Consider the following 23208-nt stretch of genomic DNA (forward strand, 5'->3'; position numbering starts at 1 on the left):
GATTCAGGACACGTGTCAAATAATGATACCTTAACTAGTACCTGAATGATGTGTGGGATTACAGAAGGTAGTTCTTGATGAGAAACATAAATGGTTTAAGAGACTGCAAGCTGTTACAGCTGCAGGAAATTTGAGCCCTGGACAGCCTTTAGGAAGGCAGCAGAAAGATGATGGTTTTCACCTGGAAAAAAGGAGTCTAGAGCAGAGATCTGTCTCCGCTGCCTGTACAGAAAATGGCCACTGAGTTTCTTTTTGGAGATGTTACATAGAAGAGTCAAGGCTGAACTATTCTGTAAATTCTGTAACAGTGTTCTGCAGATGATGCAAAATCAGAATCCAGTATTTGATTTTTCCCGAATGCCTAATGTTTAATCCCACTTTTTACAGTGGGCTACTTATTAACACTTGGTAAACAAAGCATTATATATTTCTGTAGATCATTCAGATTGGAGCCTTACATTTTTTCCAAAATGGAAAGCCATCTGCTGCTTTATATTTTATTATTGATTCCTGCCTTTGCATCGTCAGACTTTTTGATAACACATGTCAGAAACATCAAGGTAAGTAATCAACCATGTGTGGAGATCCTATACTTCATAGATTAACTTCTTAGCATTTATCAGCATTTATCAGAGAGTACTGAGAGTGCTGCCACGAGGAGCTTTGTGTTCTCTGTTACACAAGATCAGACTTGGGACTGAGACCAATTTACCTCTAATCATCCTCAGTTTTGAATCATCTTTGAAGAAGCTTTCCTATCTCTTTTTTCTTTAAAGCATCACTTTCCTCTGTTTTCTCTGTCATCACCATATAATGGTAAAATGTTTTGCAATCTTGTATCATCTTATGTCTTAAACAATCAGTGCTGCCAGGGACCTGACTTCAGCACTCGTAAAGCAATGCAAAATGTTAGTGAAAAGATGCCTCCAAGAAGCAGAAAACAGAGATACAACAGGGCATCCAGATAAATATGTTCATTATCCAAATGCCATGGTAGTGCTCTCTTCAAAGGATTTGCATGTTAGCATGACACAAAATACACACCTGTCCCACAAAGAGGCTGTTCTGGTTTTGACTGGATCTCTGAGTAAGGCAATGCTTCCTGATGTTCTGCCTCATTTTCTTCAGTTAAATTGCTAGCCATTACTCCTCACCTCAGTAAATTATTTTCTCCTCTCAGTACTTAGACACTATGGAAAGTTATGGAGGGGAGATCTCTTTAGGGGAGCTTTGTAGGCTGATGTGTAGAACAGGACAGAACAATTTACAGTCAATTGTTGTTGAAGAGGTTATAGTCTTTCTAAGACTTTTTCTTTGAAAATCAAGATAATAACATATCTAACTTTAAAAAATCAGCTTGACATTTATTGCTGCAAATTGGAGATGCCATGGATTCTTATTATTTAACCATTATGTGGCCCAGCTATAATGGAGCTTTTTCCTCCTGATTACCATACTGCCTGTTGTTCTCTTTATATCTTGCAATGCTAAAGCCTTTCATAGTGGAAAATAGCGAAGGCTCTGTGCAGTGCTCCATCTGTACATGCAGAACACTACAGAAAGGTCAGCTGATTCTCCCAATTTTGTTACATACTTTATGCAAGTGTAATTTGATTGAAATGGAGGAGATTGCTAAGTAGTGTGAAGGTCTCAGTCCCCATCACTGCCTTAGCTCCTTTGAGCAAGTAGTGTGCCAGCGAGGAGTGATGAAGCATGGTTTGAAGTCTGGCTGGTGACCTTCAAGCTATCAAAGCTGCCTTTAGAGCCATAATCAGATAAACACAATTGGCAGACCCAATTCTGCTGAAAATTTGAACAAAAGTCCAAATCAAGGATCCCGACATGCACTTGTCCACCTTCTTCCTACATATGCAGCTAATAAAGGTGGGAATTTTTTTTTTCAAGATGAAACATTTAGAACTACTTAGTGGAAGCACAGGCGATAATAATATGGCCCTTGTTTTGGCAGCAGTGACACTCCTATACATAGCTCATGAAGCAGTGAAGTTTTCACAGCTTAGCTGTATTACAGTCTGTTTTCTGTGACAACCAATTCACATCACTTGGGATGATAAAATCTTTAATGTTGCTGTAGATCTGCAAATAATTTTCATGCCTTGTTTGTCTTACGTAGTACTTTGGGATATACGCAAATACTCTGTTTGGTGTTGTGAATTCTCAGAGGTCAATGTTCAGGCTTTGCTGTACCTTTCAGTCATGCTGTGTTTTAGTTTCCCAAGCTGTAAAATCAGACCTTCTTTCAGCAAGTACTGCAATTGGAATCTTCTTTACCCTCCCTGTTTTCTTGGAAGTTCAAATTATTTTTTTTCCTCTGCTCTTCCTTTCCCAATTTCTAGAGATTTTTTTCCACTTCTGTTCTTTGCTGTTGCCACAGCAAAACAGTATTAAAGGATTTGGATTTGTTACACCTCTGCAGCTGAAAAAGAAATTTCTAATAATTGGTGCAACTGGCAAATATGTGGAAATACTATGGAAGCATTTTATCAAGTAACTGTAATTGATAAATGATGTTAAAATCTCAATTTGACATAGAATTACTTATTCTTTAATGGGACTCCTATCACTTTCTGCTCACACAACTTGAAATGACCTTGATGTTAGCACAGTCTCTAGCTAAATCCAAGTGAATCGTTAAGAATGAAAAAAAATAATAAATCACAGAGTCACCTCATCTGTGAGGTGTGCAAATCAGGGGCAGCTAAAGCACGTAACCCAGGATGATGGCCAGCTGGCTTTGAGTATCTTCATTGTGAAGATCAGCCCAAGGAGAAAGTGAAAAATACCTCTCATTGAGAGGTTTTTCTGCATTTTCTTTTTCAAGGAGAATGGCAGAGTATACCCCCAAATAATCAGAACTCTTTCAAAACTACTGCAGAACTCGTCATTCTGATAGAGTACATGCACAAGAGTAATTCTGTAAAAATTAAATGCAGGTAAAGTATCTTTTAATTTACGAGGTAGTCAGAATTGCAGAATTTGTGACTAAAGAACACATCTTTTGTAGTTTTATTTTTTTTAAATCCTGAACTCCATGTAATTTAAGGAAAAGTTTATGCCAAAGAAGCTGGTATTTCAGTGACTTCCAGTTTTTAATTTCCTAGAGTCCATACCTCAGTTTGTGTTTTAGAAGAGGAAATTATTAGCTTTAGTGACAATATAGGTGTAGAAAAGATATTTTCAGTTTTGTAAAGGACACATTTCAACTGGTGAACGCTCTACAGAGGCATTAAAAAAAAAGCCCACATAGGTTTGTGGAACAGGAGGTATATACACAGAAGTCATCTGTATGGCAAGTTTAAAAGAGGAACCTAGAGAAACATACACAGACTTTTTGGCCAGACTTACAGAAGTTGAGAAGCCTACCACCTAAAATCTTACATTACTATAGACTGAATATAGTGTCTTGAAAAAAAACCTCCAGAATAAGCAAAAGTGGAAAAAAGATAACAAAACATAACCAACCCTTGTATGTTCCACTTTCCAACCCCTAAAACTTCAACCTGTAAAAGATAATAAAAGCCTTTAAAGTTGCTGAGATGTGTATCTGACCTGATATTTTATTGTGTCTTTACCCCTCTCTTTAGTGGAGCAGGTAAACATGCACAAAATGTGACCCAGGAGGCTCTTGGAGCCAAAAGAGATAAGGGCTTTGCAGCTGAGCTTACGGGAACTGAGTTACACAAGTTGTTCTTTTAACATGATTCAGTAAATAGCTCCAAGCCTGTTCTCTCTCAGAAGAGACTACGTGGTATTTCTGTAGAGCTTCTGATATTTGCACATACGCTGGGAGCAAACATGCAAAAACCCTCCAGTTCTAACTTTTTTTTTTCCCTCTGTGCAGCCTTTCATAGTGACCACCTCTCCTCTTTGTAAGCTTGCTGCATCATCTTAGCTATTCATGTTAGAATGAGAGGCATAAAATGGATGTATTGGGGGTTTTCTGCTTCAGTACAAATCTCTTTTTGCTTCCAAAGGAGAATTGGTTTGAAAAGTTAAAATGTACACTATAGGACCCAGAACCAGGAAATCCCAAGAAAAATATGTCACCCTCAGGACAACACATTCTGATGTGCTTTTATTTTGCACAAGTAAAAACTTTTACTTTGATGTCACCGTACAGGCAACCTGTGCTCAAAGAATCTGTATTAAGCAGATTCTGGTCTATTCTTTAGTCTTGACATTTAAATATAAATGGCACTGAGCATTCAAGCCTCTTTTTCTGTCACTCTCCTGATCTCTCAGGCTGGCCATTTTTTTTTTTTTTCAGAGGAAAGAAGGTAACTTCTTGTGTTACTTGAGCAAAACAGAAAAGTAACGTTCAAAGTTTAACTTTTCAAACCCACAGTGTTTAAGGTACACTAACAGCAAATGAAAACCAAAAAGGCCACCAAAATGGGGAATGCTGTAAGCAAAACAATTGTACCTGTGTCAGATGCCTTGCTTGGTATTCCCTGAAGTTTATTTACTACTGGGGACCTCTCTCAAGCCTTCCTTCTCCTGGACAATTTCTTTTGATCTGGAAGCAGAAAGCAACTACATAGGTGCTAAGTGATTTCTTTCTAAATGCAGCTTTCCTGACTTAGTCATGATTTTTTTTCCCCGTTTTTCTCTTTACAGAAAAGAAATGCTGATAATGACTTGGTGAGTAAGGCTTGGTTTTGTCCAGGCTGCTGAGCAAGATTTATAGTGACAAGAATATTCTTGCTGTGTTCACAACATGTTTCTGTGAGTTCAGTCTGAGCAAATGGCTATTTCTAAGTGTGTGTGATGTGGGGAGTGTGTGTGATGTGGGGAGTGTGTGTGATGTGGGGAGTAGCCCAGAGTTGCTTGTTTTGAGCAGTAAGATCAACCACAGTTCCTTTCCAAGCCCTGATGGAAACTCCTGGACAAGGAAAGAGAACTAACAAGTAATTTTTAACCTCACTGTGTTTGAATAAATAGCAAAGTTGTTTGAAGTCACCTCTGTATCTCTAACAGACATCCCATTCTGTTTTGGTTTTGCTTATATTTTTGGTTTATGATGTAGTTGTTGGTAAGGAGGACAAGAGTCATCTCTGGGGCTGGTTTCACTTGGCACTTGTACTCCAATTTAGCAATGGTTAAGTGTTTTGATTGTATGGGGACCTTCTTAATCAATCACCCAGAGATCAGGCCTACCATAAAAAACTCCAGGGGTCTTTCCAGTGTCGATTTTATTGCAAGAAGCAGACTCATTGCAGAGCTGCCTACGGAGTCATATCATCTCCAGCAACCTTATACCTGAGCATTCAAGCAAAATAAGTATTGCCCTATTCTTGTTTAAAGAAGAAAGCAAGCCCCAGTTGTGAGGAAATTGAGAATAACATGAACTGGAATTTGGAGCCATCTGGAACTGTTTAGGTCTATTTATAAACAAGATACTTAAATCCCTGCTGTAGGAGTCATCTGCTCAGCTAATAATTACAGTTACTAATACGGTGAGGCAGCATTAAGTTGTTGTGCTCTTTGACTAAACCATAAACAAAAGTCACAGTCTCAGCAGAGAAAAGACCTGAAGTAGTATTTTCTTAAAGAAGCTGTAGTTATAACTGATGGGACAGCACCATGCTGGCAGGGGGATAGATAGCCAAGGAAACACAGCTGTGCTCCAGTTGTTATGATGTCTTTTCTGTTTTGCTTTGGAGTAGAAGAATGTCCTGCTGTGGTTTCTTTTTAAAAAGGTGATTATGGCTGATTAACACAGGCATCAGTGTAACAGCTAGCTCTTTGTTTTCTCTTCTCCATTTTTCAATCTACAGGTTGTCAATGGGATAGAAATCTATAGCATGAAAATTGATAGTAAAATCACTTCCCGATTCGCTCGCAATGTCGTCACCAGTAGAGCTGTCAATCGTGGAAACACGCACAAAGAAGTTTTCTTTGATGTTGAACTCCCTAAGACAGCCTTCATTACCAACTTCAGCATGTGTGTAATCTTTATGACATTGTTAGAGAGAATTGAAAATCTGTGCAAATGCAGCTGAGAGAAGCTGAACCCAAATGTTAGTTTCTACTTTGCCATTCGATAGATTTCTGAATGCCTCCTACATAATTTTCTGGTACTCTTAACATGCACAATACTTGGAGAAAGGCAAACATTGGTACATCTCTAGAAAATATGACTAATTTTCAATTATTTCTATTCATCATCACAGACCTTAGGGAATGGGAGATCTCTGGAAATCCATTGTCCTTTTCAGAAATACCACTTACTCTAGTGTTATCAAACCTGAAAAGTTTCATTACTTAATTTCCCTGATGTCATTATAGCTTCATTTATCTCTTAATTTTAAAATCATATTTGAATAATAGGCAGCAAGTAGAAGTATTCTTTTACCCTTAGTTGCAGTACCTTTAGGTTTTGTACCTTTAGTTGCAGTAATATGCAATTCTCACACCATTTTGAGGTCCATCTCTGCTAATCACATTATGCCTGGGTTATTTTCAGTGAAAAGAAACAGTGGCTTTTAGGCATAACTACTCTTAATGAATGCAAGAACTTTTAATATAGGATGAGATGAATACCCCATGAGAAATTACTGTTTAATGGTGTAAGGAGTCCAAGGATGAAGTGTTCAGTTGTACATAGCTATATTTGGACAGATGAGTCTTGTCCAGAGAGCTTGCTTGTTGTTAGATGAGATGGTCAAGCTGCTGAAGTGTAGCAATGTGGTAGGTGTAAGTAGAATTCTTGTCAGCCCAGGTCTGATCTAATTAATTTTAAAAGTAAAAATAGATATAAATTCTCTTTAAGATACTGAACACAGAGCTCTTCATTCCAGCTAAATTCCCTGAGATGACTAATTTTAGTGACAGTGCTCAAATCTTGACAATATCAGATTTCTGAAAGTGGTTTTTAGCAAACCAATCAATAAGCAGATAATTGTCTATAGTGACTTTTTGTGTAGCAGCGCAAACCATTCAGCTAAACTAGGGCTTTTTCATCTGCAGGACAATTGATGGTGTCACTTATCCTGGAACTATAAAGGAAAAAGAAGTTGCAAAAAAACAGTATGAGAAGGCTGTTTCAAAGGGACAGACTGCTGGTCTTGTCAAGTAAGAATGATGCCTTGTGTGGCTTCCACATCATCATCCCATAGCAAATTGTGAGGTTGGAAGTACTTGGTTCTGGCATATTTCTGAAGTTTGTTTTTTACAGGGCCAAAGAACAATCATTGAGTTAGAGTTACTGTAGTGTAAATTATAACAAGGAGATACAACTTCTGACTGCACAGGCAGCGTCTGCAATTATGGAAATACTATTTCTGCAGATTTCACTGATTTTGTGTGGTCTGTTCCTGGGATTATGCTCACTGGGAAACCTACAGTTTGAGTATGCCTTTAGCAGTAGATCGAAGTTCCTGTCTTTGTTTTACTCCTTTTTGAAAATGGTACTCCAAAACCCCAAACCATAAATGTTGTGAAAGAGGGTATTTTTTTCTTAACCACTTAAATATAGAGCTTCAGGAAGAAAGACAGAAAAATTCACTGTCTCAGTCAACGTTGCAGCAGCCAGTAAAGTCACTTTTGAACTCACCTATGAGGAGCTGCTGAAGCGACAGTTTGGAAAATATGAGATGTTCATCAAAGTAAAACCAAAGCAGCTTGTCAAAGATTTTGAGGTAAGTGGCAAACTGTATCAAATGGGACTGCAACTTAAGAGATGATGAAATCCTGTATGTCTGTTGAAAGTGGAGTGCCATGCTCATTCCCTTTGGTTCACAGGTGAGCTGAAGGCCCTCGATAATATTCCTAATGAATCACATGAGGAGCCCACACCAGATGCTTTAGTGCAGGTTTCTGTTTGTAAGCCTGACAAACGGGCTCAGCTATAAGCCTCCAAAAGAAATGCTGCACAGAAACCTGAAAAAGCCATTACTATACCTTGGGGTGAAATGGAACACTAATAGCTTTTATAGATGCCTTTATAGTATAAACTACACCTTCCTCACACCACTGTGAAGCCACATCATCTGCCTTGCTAAAACCAGGCTCCAAGGCACAATTTTTCACCTTCATATGCCCAGAAAAAGCTATGTAAAAGCCATTACAAAACTCAGCATCTCTAAGAGCTTATGCAGCATTTATTTAAACACACTATGATAGAAAGCATACTGAAATACAGGTCAAAGTTGGGCACACCTCACAGCTAATGGCTGGGTTATATTTTTGAAAGACTTGAGTTTATCGATGTTTTACAAAATCCTAGTATCAAGCTTTCAGACAAGTTATATTTCCATTAAGGTTCCTGTGTTTCTAGCTTTAACTTCCCTGTATAAAAAAGCTTAGCTTGCCCTTATAAGTTAGAAAAGTAAACTTTTGCTTTTACAAAAATCCCTCTTCCACATCTCTAGTTGCCTGCTGATCCTCCTGTAGATGGCTAAGTTGATACATTTTGGGGTAATCAATAACAATGAATTTTCAATTAATATTTCAGATTGAAGTAGATATCTTTGAGCCTCAGGGTATCACTGAGCTGGAAGCAGAAGGAACATTCATCACTAACGATCTCCAAAATATCATTAAAAAAACTTTTTCAGAGAAAAAGGTACAGTGACAACTGCATTTCATAATTTATTATGGTTATTATTCTGAAATGGTAATGTCAGTGCTAGCAATGGAAGTGACAGCAAAGGAATAGAAACAAAAGCAGTAAAGGCTTGCCTGTGCAAATGAGCTCTAAATTCCAAAGCAGCAGGTTGAAGGCCATCTCCATGCAGATCAGAAGCCATTTAACTGTGAGCATAGTACTGTACCCAAACTAGTAGGGCTTGTCTCACAGCAGTAGTTTTAAACCTGGATACCAATAGGACTACTGCAAGTTTTCTCATGTGCAGAGGTGGTAGAATTCTTAAGAGCCAGTCTGCTTAACAGCCTTATCAAAGGTGTCATTCACAGTGGAGAGCTGAGCCAAGGAAGATGGAGAAGTAAGGATATGAAGAAAGCTCTAGATAGCAGCCTCCAGGTATCACACCCATCTACAAATACATAAATGCATAATACAGTCTGCAGAAGAGACTCTGAGGAGACCTTATTGTGGCCTTCCAATATCTTAAGGGGGTCTAGAAGAAAGCTGGTGAGGGACTTTTTAGGATGTCAGGTAGTGATAGAAATAGGGGGAATGGAGGAAAACTAGAAGTGGGTAGATTCAGATTGGATGTTAGGAAAATGTCCTTCACTATGAGGGTGGTGAGACACTGGAACAAATTGCCCAGGGAGGTGGTGGAAGCCCAATCCCTGGAAGTTTTTAAGGCCAGGCTGGATAGGGTTCTGAGTAACCTGACCTAGTGTGAGGTGTCCATGCCCATAGCAGGGAGTTTAGAACTGGATGATCTTTGAGGTCCCTTCCAACCCTGACAATTCTGTGATTCTGTAATACCTGACCTGACAAAACAGGTCATTCTAATGTCCGTGAATATAAACATAGCAGTTTTACAAAAGCACAAACTTGTTTGTGTTCTGTAGAAAATATTCAGCAGTTAAGTTTCAGATCTAACAAAGCTTTTCTTTTCAGGGGCACATCTCTTTCAAGCCAACTCTTGATCAGCAGCGAACCTGTGCAAATTGCTCACAATCTGTCTTGGATGGAGATTTTACTGTAAAGTATGATGTGAAGAGAACAACTCCAAATAATTTGCAGGTGAAATCTGACAGCTGGAAATTTTGAACTATTGCACAGTAAAGGTCAGGGAGCAGTGAGGGCCAGCTGTTTGCTAAAGCACAGGGAAGCACGTGTGACAACACAGCTAATAGCAGAGGGGCATTTCCAGCCATGAGCTCACTCCCCACAGTACCTGAGCAAGGCAGACTCAGAGATGGCAGTCAAATTCAACTGAGAGTCCAGGCCATCAGGCAGGCAAGTTGTGGTGATGAGGCAGCCCAAGGTCAAGGTAGGAAATCAGTCTGCAGGGTGAGATCCAAATCGCTGGAGTCTATGGACAGGAACAGATATGGCTGTGACACAGCTGGGGACAGGTATTCTTACAGTGTATCTCAGGCAGGGACTAAAGATCCAGTCTTAAATGAAGTGCCTGAGTCCATGAACAAAGGGCAGACTGGTCAGGGCCATTAAAGCCCATTTGTCCACTCAGGCTAGACATTAAATTAAAGTAATTTCTTCTTCATCCATTATATCTTTATAATACACAAACCTGGTTTTGTGAGGTTTTATTACATTTTGTTTTTCAGATTGTCAATGGCTACTTTGTACACTTCTTTGCACCAACAAATCTTCCAAAGCTGCCCAAGAATGTCATTTTTGTGATAGATATTAGTGGCTCAATGTCTGGAAGAGAAATAGAACAGGTAAGTTATTACATTACTATAGAGTCTCAATGAAAGAGCCTCTGCTGTGATGGAAGGGATATGGTGACTTACAGTACATATTTGCTACTTAAGATACACCCAGTGGGTTTATGTTGTAACCTCTCTAATACTCAGTTACTAGTTTGAAGCATTACTGTAGAACAAAATTCTATACATTTAGACAGTATTTACTTACTTAGAAATGTAACTAGTTCGAAACTCTCAATATCAACATTTCCAGAGCTCTGTCAGGTGTCTGGACGGTTCCAAAATTAAATTGTGCATACAGTAATATGTGCATTATCTGTGTTGTTCATTCTGCCTCCTCTGAAAAGTAGCAGCTCTTCTTATAGTTAGGACTCCCCATTCTAATGTAATGCTCATAATTTTCAAGTTTTGGTGCTGCATCAAAATATGCACCCTTGCTTGCATATGAGCTTCTCCACCAAGCTGTAGCTGCCCCTTTCCCATCACTTTCAATTTGCCGTGCCAGCTTACTTTAGTGTGAGCAGTGATCCATGACATGAGACCCATCTTTCCTCTTGGCTACGGAGATTTACCAGATGTAATTGCAACTGGCTGACTTCACTAGAGACACTCTGAAACTCTGAAACAGACACAGGGTCTGGCAAGGACAGAACAAGCTCAGAATTTTTGCACAATGTACTGTGTAAAAGTTAAAAATCCCCAAATGCTGAAAGATTAATCATGTACAATTTGCAAGCACTATTTCGTTCAATACTGAACCACAGATTTAAATCTTTGTCTTACAGACAAGAGAAGCACTCCTAAAAATCTTAGATGACATTAAAGAAGATGACTTCTTCAATTTCATACTGTTTGGTAGTGAAGTACACACCTGGAAAGAAGCATTAATCAAGGCCACTCCGGAGAATCTGGATGAAGCAAGGAAGTTTGTTCGGGGCATTGACACTGAAGGCAGTAAGTGTTTTACTGGACTTCCCAGTAGGTTATTGTGTGAATTATCAATTCAGTCTCTGAACACAATGCTACAGCTTTTTCTTTCCTTTTTCATTTTTTTTCCTTTGTAATTACTGATCAGACACTCCTAAAGTTGAAATGTGCTTCCAAAGTCCAGGTACTTTTCTATTTAAGCATCCCCTTGCTTGCAAACCCAGATCTTTCCTTTTCATATTGTAATGAGATCTGATCAGATTGCAGTGAAGAATGGGCCTTTATTTTGATTGTCTGTGTTGAACCCACATTTTTGTATCTACCTTGCAGTGACAAATTTACATGGTGGTATAATGAGGGGAATTGATATGCTGAATGCTGCTCATGAAGGAAACATCGTGCCCAAGAGAAGCGCTTCTATAATTATCATGCTAACAGATGGCCAGCCAAACGTAGGTAAGTTTGTGTTGGATGGAATAATAAAGACAGTGAATTAACTAACAAAAAAAAAGCTTGGTTAAAATTGGCCTTCATCTTTGCATTCTGGAGGTTTAAATGATTTAAATTCTGCTACAGCAGTATCACACTACTGAAACAAGGTTTTGATAATGCCTCCTAAGAAGTCTAAGCATCACTAGCTACATCTCATTTTGTGAGTATTTTATCGATTTATGAAGAAAACTCAAACTTCTGGTTTGATACAGGTGTATTTAATACTGAGGACATTCAGGCACATGTGAAAAAAGCCATTGAAGGAAGATATCCCTTATACAATCTTGGGTTTGGCTATGGTGTTGACTACAACTTCTTGGAGAAGATGGCGCTGGAGAATAAAGGATTGGCCCGTCGGATTTATCCTGACTCTGATGCAGCTTTACAGCTTCAGGTACAATAATCACCACTTAAATTAGATAAGAGAGACATTAATTCAGATAACTCTACAGATGTTCTTATTTCGCAGTAATCAAAGTCCCCAAGTGTAATCTGGTACTGAGATACTCAAGAGGCTGCTGTAATCAGAATATTAGTTGCATTTAATTTTCTTGTTCCTTTATATAAAAAGGAAGTGGAAGGACAGTAAGAGGAGGTACTGTGGGCTATGCAAGAGGGTTCAAAACTTGGTGTAAGGTGACACACATCATGGTGCTGAAGGACACTTTGGTGTGCACCAAATAGCAGGATGTTTCTGAGTACAGGTCTGCCTGTGAATTAAAAAAACAATGATAGTTAAATGTTTTCCCTTTGTTTTGTTTTGTGTTTTATCCCATAGGGGTTTTATGATGAGGTGTCAAATCCCATTCTCACAGATGTGGAGCTAAACTACCCAGAAAATGAAATACAAGACCTGACTAAAAACAGTTTTAAGCATTTCTATGATGGGTCTGAGATTGTGGTGGCTGGACGCTTCATAGACAGCCACCAAAACAGTTTGACTGTAGATGTGATAGGTGAAGGTGTAAGTATGGATTTCTTTCACTTCAAGAAGATATGCAGAATGTCTGAATGTTCAGAGCTGGTAATACTTAAAATGTTATTGATATTTCTTTACTTCAGTGCCAGGATGTGTTACTGCATATGTGAAAAAATAAATGTGCCAAAGTCATTGCTTTTAAAACTGCAAGTTACTTGCCTAACTCAGCCAGGTATACTAGGGTCAGTCTGGAATAACTTTGTGCAATGTGATTGGATTAGCTTTAATAAAAGGTATCTCCTTTTTTTTTTTTTTTTTTTGAGTTTAGTCTTCATTCAGTGAAGGAAAACTGGTGGAGAAGACACCTGAATATTTGAAAAGCCTTCCTGTTAAAGTGAATGTTTACTTCTAATATAAACCAAGTTGATCTACATACTTCTCTAGATCTGGATTCTGTAAAAATATTTGCCCCTAATATTCAAGAAACATATGTGTCATATATAGTGTGAACTGGATATTATGCCCCATACACTGTAGTGTATTCAATATATTAAGTGAAATTAGGTATATTTCAAATATCTGCTTGACTGTGTTCCTATATGAAATTGGCATCATAATCAAAGTTCTTTAAATCCTGAGTAGCCAAATTCTAATGAACAAAACTGCCACATTTGGGAACTGCATTATATCCTATAGTGTACACTACTAACCTTCACAGAAGCAATGGAACACAGCTCCTGATACTACACTGACATTTTCCTGGGCAAGTGCTGTGTAGGGTTAGACTGGTTTCCAGTTTAATAAGGTTTTCAGGCATGAAGGTGTTGGCTTTGGGAGGTTCTGGAAGTCCCTGACTACTCATGATACAGTGTAGTTTCCTTATTCCTAACAGGCTAATGATGCCCTGTCATATACTACACAACAAGATGCTGAGCAAACAGCTAAAGCTTTCCAAGAACAGGAATACATATTTGGAGACTACATTGAAAGGCTCTGGGCTTATCTCACCATTGAGCAACTCCTGGAGAAGCGGTAATTATATCTAGAATAACATCTTACCTGTGAACCCATTAAGCCACCTCACTGGTGCAACTTCTACGGTGTGAAGCACTAAGGTGCCAATGGGAAAGCATAAAAATGAGGAAAATGTCCCAACCTGTTCCCCTCCTCAGTCTCATTATTCCTGGGTCAGGTTGAAAATGAAACAATTTAGAATTATTGCAGAAATAAAGCACAGTTTTGCCTTTTGGATAGTAAGTAGAATCAGAAGTGCCTTAGATTGTAACAAATATTCCTAATTGATAAATTATCTGAAAGGAAAAGATTTCACTTTAAAGAAAAATATTTAATCCAGAGTTCACTGAGTAATTTAGAATTTATTAACGCTAGGAATCTCTACCTGTATTCAGTACTGCAGCTACCGGAGAAGAAAAAGAGAATCTTACAGCTGAAGCTCTGGATCTCTCACTAAAATACAAGTTTGTGACACCACTGACATCCATGGTGGTAACAAAGCCAGAAGACCATGGCAATCAAGATGGGGTTGCAGATAAACCCATTGAAGGTATCAGTGTTTTCACAATTTGACTGTATTTGAGAAGCCAAATGTTCCTTTGATGTTCCCCTAAAGAAAAGGCACAGTTTTAAACTGAAAAAATCTACTTTCCAGCCTTTTGTGTGTATGGTTTATGCAAAATTACTTTTCACTGTAAAGCTCATTTCCATCAAACCGTCCTTCATTACTAAATCATACAGGCAAAATACTATAAATTCAAAATAAGTGTATTTTAAGCTAAATACATAAAATTCTACAAAACCAAATAAAACCCAAGAATAATTTCTAATCTAGTAATTCAGCTATATTCAGTTTAGTTCACATCACTTTTATTTGTCTACTCCAGCTTAGGGGTAAATGTAGTAACATTTTTCTGCATGAAGTGCCCTTCAATTCTGAATAATTCTTCAAGCATTCTCCTGATAGAATTTTTGCCTTTTTTTTTTCATAACTATCAGGTGTAGTGATGTAAAAACATTTCATGTTTAATTTAATATTCAAGTCCCTATACAGCATAACTCCATAAGATACAAAAACTTACCCAAGCATCTGTCAGAAGTGATGTCCATTCAGAGTCATCTTCAGCTCTTTGCTTTCCCTTTCTAGGCACTTAGAGCACAAAGATTCTTTCCTGAACCTCTTTCCAAGTAAATCCTCTTTGTGTATATAAGATACGGAGCAGTAAAAGGAGACAATACTCCAACCACTATTGCTTTATAAGAGAAGAAAATATTTTTTTTACACACTCTAAAGTCTAAATTCACAAAGAGGATCACTGAGTCATCCAGTCAGTATTTATAGAATGATGCAAAAATGCCTTGAAAACCACAAGAGAGCAGAAACAATAAGGAACAATTTACAATGTGCAAATGGCATAACACTTAAAGAATTACTAGTAGTGCTCTTGTCATGTGCATATCTCATTGCAGTTTTGTCGTCCCACATAACAGCTTTTTACTTCCAGTGTGTGTGTTTGATATACAAATATTGAGTTGTGTCACTGGGAAGAAATGGATACTGAAATACTGAATGTACCTGGTTAAACTGTCAAGCAGGTTTGAATTTTTTTTCTTAGATTACGTTTGAACAGGATCAGACTTCTTCCTGTTTAATCATAAACTGAAACACTGATTTTCTCTTTTTCTTTCCTTTCACTTCTTACCTGCTCATGGTAACAGCTGAAGGTAAGTACATTCCTTATTAAATTTGCTTAATATCTTTAACTTGTTAGAGGTGGATTTCCTGCATCACTCACTTGATCTAGGATGCAATATTTTCATAAAATTCTTGGTTAATGAAGCAAGACCATGTTACAAAAAGATTAAAAACATTTCAGCTTGAAAAGCTTGTAAATACCTCCTGTCTCTGATAATTGCAGCATCCCACCATCACAAAATTCAGGCTCAGGCACAACTAAGCTGCTTTCCAGGCTTGCACTGTTGACTCACAGATAACCTGTGTGTAGCAGGCTCTCATACAGAGATGTCTTTGTTGATGCTGTGATTACTGCTTCTTCAGCACAAAGCCCTGTCCTCAGACACCCCTCCATAGCTTCAGATGTAGAAAGAGTAGAAGACTAGTAAAATACAGAAGCAGGTGGGTAAATATTACTGACTTCCCAGTAGTACAGTTTAGAACAAGCTGGCATGGAGGAATCAGAGAAGAGCAGGTTGTCCCAGCCCCTTACAGAGCAAACCCCATGCTTTTGGAGAAGTGCCATTTTCGCTGAAAAGCATGGTCTGCTTTTTACCTGTTCATGACTTTTGCTTTGTTGCAGTACTAAATAAGTTTTTCTTTTAAAAATATTTAGAAATGTATACATATTTTGGAATTGGTTTTGGTAGAAGGAAGGAAGTGGAGAAGATTGGGTTTTTATTCTTTCTAGCTTCTAAACCAACATTTTGTTTTGTTCACAGCCCAGGCTGTCACAGCTTTTCTGGGTAAGTCATTAGTTTAAGCTTCTGAATGAAGCAGCATCTGTCAAAGGAAATTGATTCAGACAACTGAAATTACTGGAGAGATAGAAACTGCCTTTTCTGGGTTTACAGCTGTATTTTAACAAATACCACCAATTTCTGCTCACAGCTAAAACGTTGCTCAGTGCTGAAAACATACATAAAGTTGAACAATATCAGATTTAAAAGCTACAGCTAAAAATGGCTCTTAAAGAGTAAATGCCAGTTCATCAAACCACCATTTTTTTGTCAAAACTGGACGGACTTGAATTTATTTCTCCTTTGGAATTATATAAAACAAGATTTCTAGCTAAATTAATACATTCAGTTGCTTATACAAAAAGAAACTGCTTTATTCAAGAGAGACAGCAACTGACCCCTCAGATTGCTCGTTGGGCGATCATGGAAATGCTCTGGAGATTAGTCTTAGCCTTTCTCTCTCTCTCTCTGTCTCTATCTAGTTTTCTCAGTCTTTATTGAAAAGATTTAAATTCACAGAATCACAGAATGGTGAGGGTTGAAGAGACCTCTCGCATTCATCTACTCCAGCCCTCCTGCTAAAGCAGATTCACCCAGAGCAGATTACACAGGAACACATCCAGACAGGTTTTGAAAGTCTCCAGAAAAGCAGACTGCACAATCTCTCTGGGCAGCCTGTCCCAGTGCTCTGGCACCCTCAAATAAGGTTTTTCTTATGTTTAGGTAGAATTTCCTGTGTTCCAGTTTGTGCCCATTGCCCCCTGTCCTATCACTGGGAACAGCTGAAAAGAGCCTTTAGATATTTATAAACATTGAGAAGATCCCTTCTCAGTTTTCTCCAGGCTCTCTCTCCAGCTCCAGGTCTCTCAGTCTTTCCTCCTCAGAGAGATGCTCCAGTCCCTTCATTATCTTTGTGGCCCTCTCTTGGACTCTCTCCAGTAGTTCCCTATCAGTCTTGAACTGTGGAGCCCAGAACTGGACACCGTACTCCAGATGTGGCCTCAGCTAGGGCAGAGTAGAGATAGAGGAGAACGTCCCTTGACCTGCTGGCCACAGTCTTTTTCATGCCCCACAGGAGGCCATTGACCTTCTTGGCCACAAAAGCACACTGCTGACTCATGGGGAACTCGATGGCCATCAGGGCTCCCAGGTCCTTCTTCGGGGAACTCCTCTCCAGCTGCAGGACTCTACACTTGCAATTTTTGAACTTCGAGAGTTCCTTTGCCCAACTCCCCAGCCTGGTATTATTTTCATACTGGAAAAACAAAAATGTCAAAACCTCAGAAGTTTTCAGTGGATGATGTTGCATTTCCTTGCTACTAGACAGCTTAATCCTTAAGCCTGAGACATTTGTGTCCTACAGATACATTACTTAGGCCTTGTAGAAACTCTCAAGCAATTTAAACTACAAGTGAAATTTGTCTTTATACTGAAACTTTACTTTATTCAAAAAGGGCACAAACTATCATCCCGTGGACCATATGCTTTGAAAACTAGGATGGAGTTGGCAGCTTACCTAGCATATTAACTTCCTGACACCTGTACTGTGCAGATGTTGTGTAAATATTCCATCTGGCTGTGAGTTTTTCTAACAGTTTTTCTTTGTTCTCTGCAGCTCCACAAGTATCTTACCTATATTCAGCAGCCCCCACATGGTATACTAGTGGTGAGTAGCTTGAGTGGTGTGCCTAGAAGGAGAACAGAAGAGAGTATTTAAGACTAAATTACACAATTCTTAAGAGGCTTTTAGCTAATCCCCTTCCACAAAAGCAGGCAATTTTTGTTTCCAAGGGGCTAGTATTTTAATTTACTTTAAACATCTCTAAATGTTCTTTGAAGAACAAGTCACTGAGATTATACATGGGCATTTTCTTAGTCCTCCTTCCCATTGCTGGGCTTCTGTTGGTAGCTGCATACTCCCTATTCACATGAACCCTTTGTAGTACTTTCACGGGCCTCAGAGATGAGCAGTCAGAGGTAGCCATCCTGAACCTGCAATCCATGTGCCAAATTCTGCAGTGGTCAGGAGACACAGGATACAAGTCATGTACTTGAGAAAGATGAGAGGAAAAAGGACATACTTCACTTTGGGGAGGCAGTGGCAGCGATTTTTTGGACCCCACCACTCCTTCAGAGAATGGGCTGGACTAGCTGGGTGTACAGCTTGTGCAAGGACCCAGTTCCTGCTGGTCCCCAGCATCAGCAGTTACATTGCCTCAATGTTAAATGTTCCTGCAGAACTTTGAACCTATCACTGTACAAACACCAGTGTTTTGCCTTTCCAGTTGATGGAGATCCACACTTCATTATATCAGTGCCACAAAAAAAAGATGCCATTTGCTTCAACATCAATGAAAACCCGGGTGCTGTGTTAAATTTAATAAATGACCCAGTTACAGGTGAGTTTTAAGTGCTTTTTTTAACATACAGTAAATGAGGACACTTGCAACAAAATGTCTTATGTTTAAAGGCTATTTCTCTCTTCTATACTCATTTTTTTTTCCCCCAGGCAAAGTTAGTAGGAGTTGCTGTAGCTGTGATAGGTTACCAATACCACAACTGTGTTTTCACTTCTTGGAGCAAAACAAACTTTTAAACTTTGTTTGAAAACCACTGTGAGAGTTGAAAGACAATTTGTCTCAGCGAGTAGTGATACAAGCAATAAAATAATATTTTGTTTGGCATTCCATGGAATTCCTGATGTCACACAGGCTATTTGTGCCCATCACAGACACTGTGCTCTAGGAAGTATTAAAGTTTTCTCAATAAAGGGATAGTTTTCTTTGTGCAAATCCACAGAACAGCCCCCAGATCTCCATTGGCACAAACATGCACATGTAGTTCTGATCTGTTTTTCAGCTCACATTTGTTTCCTTGAGTTGTTGCTAAACTTCTATGATGCCCCTTGACATCACTTGATCAGGTCCTAGCTGTAAAACAATACTTAATGTTTCCTTTTTATCTTAGGCATCACAGTCAACGGGGAACTCATTGGTGATAAGAGAAGAAATAGTGATGCCAAGATCCAAAACACGTATTTTGGAAAACTTGGCATTGCAAATAAGCACCTGGATTTAAAACTGACAGTAACTCCTGAGAAGATTACAATTCAGAATGGCAATGAAAAAACAGGTTTCAGCTGGCTTGACTCAGTCACCTTGCAACAGGAAGGGTAAGACTTACAGAATGAGTATCAGGCTCCTGTATTACCTTCTGCACTTTTTTTTTAGCGTTAATAATATACTTTTCAGATCTGTAGTTTGAATATACAAAAGAATCTGTTTCAGTCCTGCTTGATTCTGCTCCCTACTTTGTTGCATACTCGCTGATAATTCATAAATTGCTCTGCTTGGACTAAGCAAAGAATTTTCCCTGATTTTCTATTAGTGTGGCTAAGGTAAAACTAGATTTGGTACTGTGTTTAATGCAACAGTGTCTTGCAAAATACTTAAAGAGTAACTTTAGGCAGAGTCTTTCAAACAAGGACATAAAAACCTGGTGTAAGCAGTCTCCATTTTAAGAAATGGAAATTGTGGTATTTACAGAACAGGTACATTTTGCCCTGTCAGCAGGTACGTTTTCATGATTTATCCATTACAGAATCATTTATACCTGTGCAAAAGGAAGTTTAGAGAAAGAATGGGCAGCATCTCCTCCTCATGTACATTTTCTTTGTGTACCTGGAACAAAATTACCTTCTCGAAGCATGGCACTGCAACAGAAGCAGCACTGGAGCAAAACTGTTATCCATACAGTAGGCTTAGTTTTTACTATGACAGCTGCGTCTGCATATCACTGACCCATCTGTGATTAATTGTGCTGTTATAGGGCAGAGTTTGGATAGAAACCTGTTGCTGCAAAGTTAAAGGCTAGGTAGCCTTTTACAGTGTAATGTAGTATGAGTCTTGGACTGTCTGTGGACACACACAGGTGGACATGGACCAAACTAGCCAGCAAACCTTCTATTTTGAAACCACTGAACAATTTGTAACACCATGTTTGTTTGTTGGACATGCTGCTGCTTCTCAGGTTTCTTCTTGTTCTTAACTCTGGGAAGCAAAATGCCCTAAATCATGTTTGTTTCTTTGTTTGTTTTTCCCCCTCAGTTTAACTTTGATAATTAACAGGAAAAAAAATCTGGTGCTCAAAATGGGCAGCAGTGCCTCATTTGTTATTGTTTTGCACCAAGTATGGAAGAAACATCCTCTCCACCAAGATTTCCTGGGACTGTATACACTGGAAAGTGACAAACTGTCTACACAGACCCATGGATTGTTAGGTATGGATTCAATTAATGTCTTCACAGTTGTCTTTCCTTGTGAAGCTACATAATTCATAAACACAATCTTGTACTTAGACTTTCTGAACTGAGATAGCAGAGGAACCTGAGATGACATTGATTGGCACATTGCAATTTTGAACTAAATATTCTGGGCTCAAACTTTACGTGTTATCCTCTCAAATTCCTCTGCTGCTGCTGAAATCGCTAGCATCCATTTGCCTCACTGGCATCTTGGAACTTGTTTATCTAGATAAAGATGATGCCACCTACAGATTTTTTTTTTTCCTTACTACAGTATTCTTGCAGTCTCTTGGATGGTTTGATCTCTCCTTTCATTTTATCACCTTTCTCCTGAGTACAAGCTCTTTGAGAAAATACATGTGTTTGGTCAGTCAATATTTGCTGAACCTCATTTATGCATCCTTGTAAGAAAAGAAATTGTTAAGGTATATTTTGATTCACTAGAATATAGTAAAATCACAGGATGCCTCCTGTCATCTAAGATTTTCCTCATGTTAGCTAACAGTCTTTATTCTAGTAGAAGGCAAAGTTAGTAATTCAGGGATTCAAATTTTGACCCCACGGAATCCTGTTTTCTGCCAGTGCATTCTCTGTTGGAAAATACACAGATAACAGCTGCTTCCTCTTGCCTTGCAGGTTTCACTTACAAAATCAGATAAGAGGAGCAAACATTCTTTTGGGGTCAATAAGCTTACTCACTGTGAAAAATAATGAACTGCTGCAAGCTTACTCTGTCTTGGCATGCACATTGAGGCCCAAGGAGAGTGAGCCAACGCAGTCCACGTTAGGTCCATGTGTCATGGGAAGTGCTGTAACAAAACAGGAAGAGAGCAGAATTAGGATGGAATGTTGTTTATGCTTTCCTACTCCAGTCTCCTCAGGCTAGAGGACTTCTCCACGCAGGAGTCATTCTGCTGTGGTAGGAATTGCAAGTAGCAAGAAAATTGCAAAAGCCCAGGTGACACAGGCACACCGTGTTATGCTTCACTGACTTACACATCTCATTGCTATTTCCAGCATCTTGGAATATGCCTCTGTACCTCACTAACTATCTAAAATCCGTGCTCATTATAGCACTCAAAGCACCAGCAGCATCCTGCACCAGCCCGGACAGGAGTTTGTGAAAGCTAATCCTGGCAGGAGCGTGACATTTCTGTAGCTGTCAGCCTTGTTCTGAGCATAATCACATACAAAAACTTCAGAGAGAAACAGATGCATTATTTGATTAAAAAAAGCTGAAGACTTGGAGAGTGAGAGCTGAGCAGACAAGTGGGGATATCTTGACGGGTATCTACAAAAGGCTGATTTTACTGTGCAGTCAAAAGCTGGAACTTTCATCCAGATGAAACACATTGGATTCTGGTTTATAAAAAGCAATAATATCACAGGCATAAGTTCAACCTGATATGAAATTGCCTGTTTGCTTATTCATTGACAGGCCTATGGGGACATGGAAAACAGCATGGGAATGTTCTGGGCTTTCTGTTTGGTTTGATTCTGTTTTAATGTGTGCAACATGCCTGAAGTGATAATTTTGGCTTCTATTTTTAGGACAGTTTTTCCACCCCATTGACTTCACCATACTTGAAATTCATCCTGGATCTGATCCCAAGAAACCAGATGCCACAATGATTGTTAAAAACAATGAACTGACAGTAACAAGGTAAAAAATAATTAAGTGCTTAGCCAAGACTTAAGAAAGATTACCTTATCAAAGCACAGTTTCTGCTTGGATGGTTTCATGACTGTGTTTTGCCTTTCAGGGGCTGGCAGAAGGATTTCAAGAGAGATCCTGAGCACGGTGTTGATATTCCTTGTTGGTTTGTTCATAACAATGGAGCCGGGCTGATCGATGGTGTTCACACGGACTACATTGTTTCCAGTCTGTTTTAAGCATCTACAGCTTGCTGAGTATGCAGAATGCATATCTGAAAGAAGAGCAGTTTTCAATGTTTAACAAGTATGAACCATACATAAGCTCACCATGTTTTGCACTGCCAAGATCTAATGGATTCTCCCAGAGAGTTTTACAGCATATTCAATCAGATCTTAGGTGCTAAACGGCTGTTCTGCTTGTGTGCACAGATATCACTCATCCCCTGAAACATCCTCGTTTTGCTGAATTAATTCACTAGCTTTAAAATCATGACTTAAAATTTGTCTTTGTCAAACCTAACAGATACATCCAATCCAATTGTAACTCAACAACTGAGCGTTGGGAGTGCTTGAAATAAAATCCCCAGCACTTGTTGTCTTGTTCTGTTATTCCAGCAGCTCTCTCTGCCTTCCTTCTGGCTTTGCAAAGCCCAGGATGCCCGATGTGGTTTGACTTGCAGCACAAGAGAACAGCTGACAGGCCAGCACCTTCTTCAGGATAATTCAGTAATACTTAAAGCCATCTGATTGCTTGGCTGTGCAGCACTGAGGGCTGGTGCCATGCCCTCACATCAGATGACTGTTAGCACTCAGGACTTCTGTATTTTAGTGTTTTAATCTGAACTGAACTTTTGAATGCCCAAATCATTATAAATTCATGAAATACCACAGTTTCAAATAGCACTCAGATTTAAACAATAGCAGCTGTCTTTTGGACAGCATCTTTTTTGTGTAAGAGCCTTACTGTCTTCCAGTAAAATCCTCCCTCTGTTCCCAAACCAGAACTTAGGTACGTGTTTCAGAGCAAGAAATGTCCCATTTCTAAGCTATTAGTTTTTAAAGCAAACAATATGCAAATTTCTTTCTACTT

General features: G+C 38.9%; 1 protein-coding gene across 1 annotated transcript; it reads left to right on the top strand.

Annotated features, from left to right (window-relative positions):
* The first annotated feature begins 470 nt into the window (after nt 1-470).
* On the top strand, nt 471-22692 carry LOC128971795 (inter-alpha-trypsin inhibitor heavy chain H3-like). Its single transcript, XM_054387473.1, has 22 exons — nt 471-560; nt 4639-4662; nt 5799-5965; nt 6991-7095; nt 7499-7661; nt 8477-8587; nt 9554-9679; nt 10228-10344; nt 11118-11286; nt 11590-11715; nt 11964-12145; nt 12530-12715; nt 13563-13702; nt 14080-14234; nt 15404-15409; nt 16142-16165; nt 17775-17825; nt 18445-18558; nt 19127-19331; nt 20266-20438; nt 22014-22125; nt 22226-22692. Exons 1-22 carry the CDS (start codon nt 471-473, stop codon nt 22353-22355), a joined length of 2676 nt encoding a protein of 891 aa, XP_054243448.1. The 3' UTR covers nt 22356-22692.
* Nucleotides 22693-23208: the final 516 nt, after the last annotated feature.

This window comes from Indicator indicator, chromosome 15, assembly GCF_027791375.1.
Source record: "Indicator indicator isolate 239-I01 chromosome 15, UM_Iind_1.1, whole genome shotgun sequence".
Lineage (NCBI taxonomy): Eukaryota > Metazoa > Chordata > Aves > Piciformes > Indicatoridae > Indicator > Indicator indicator.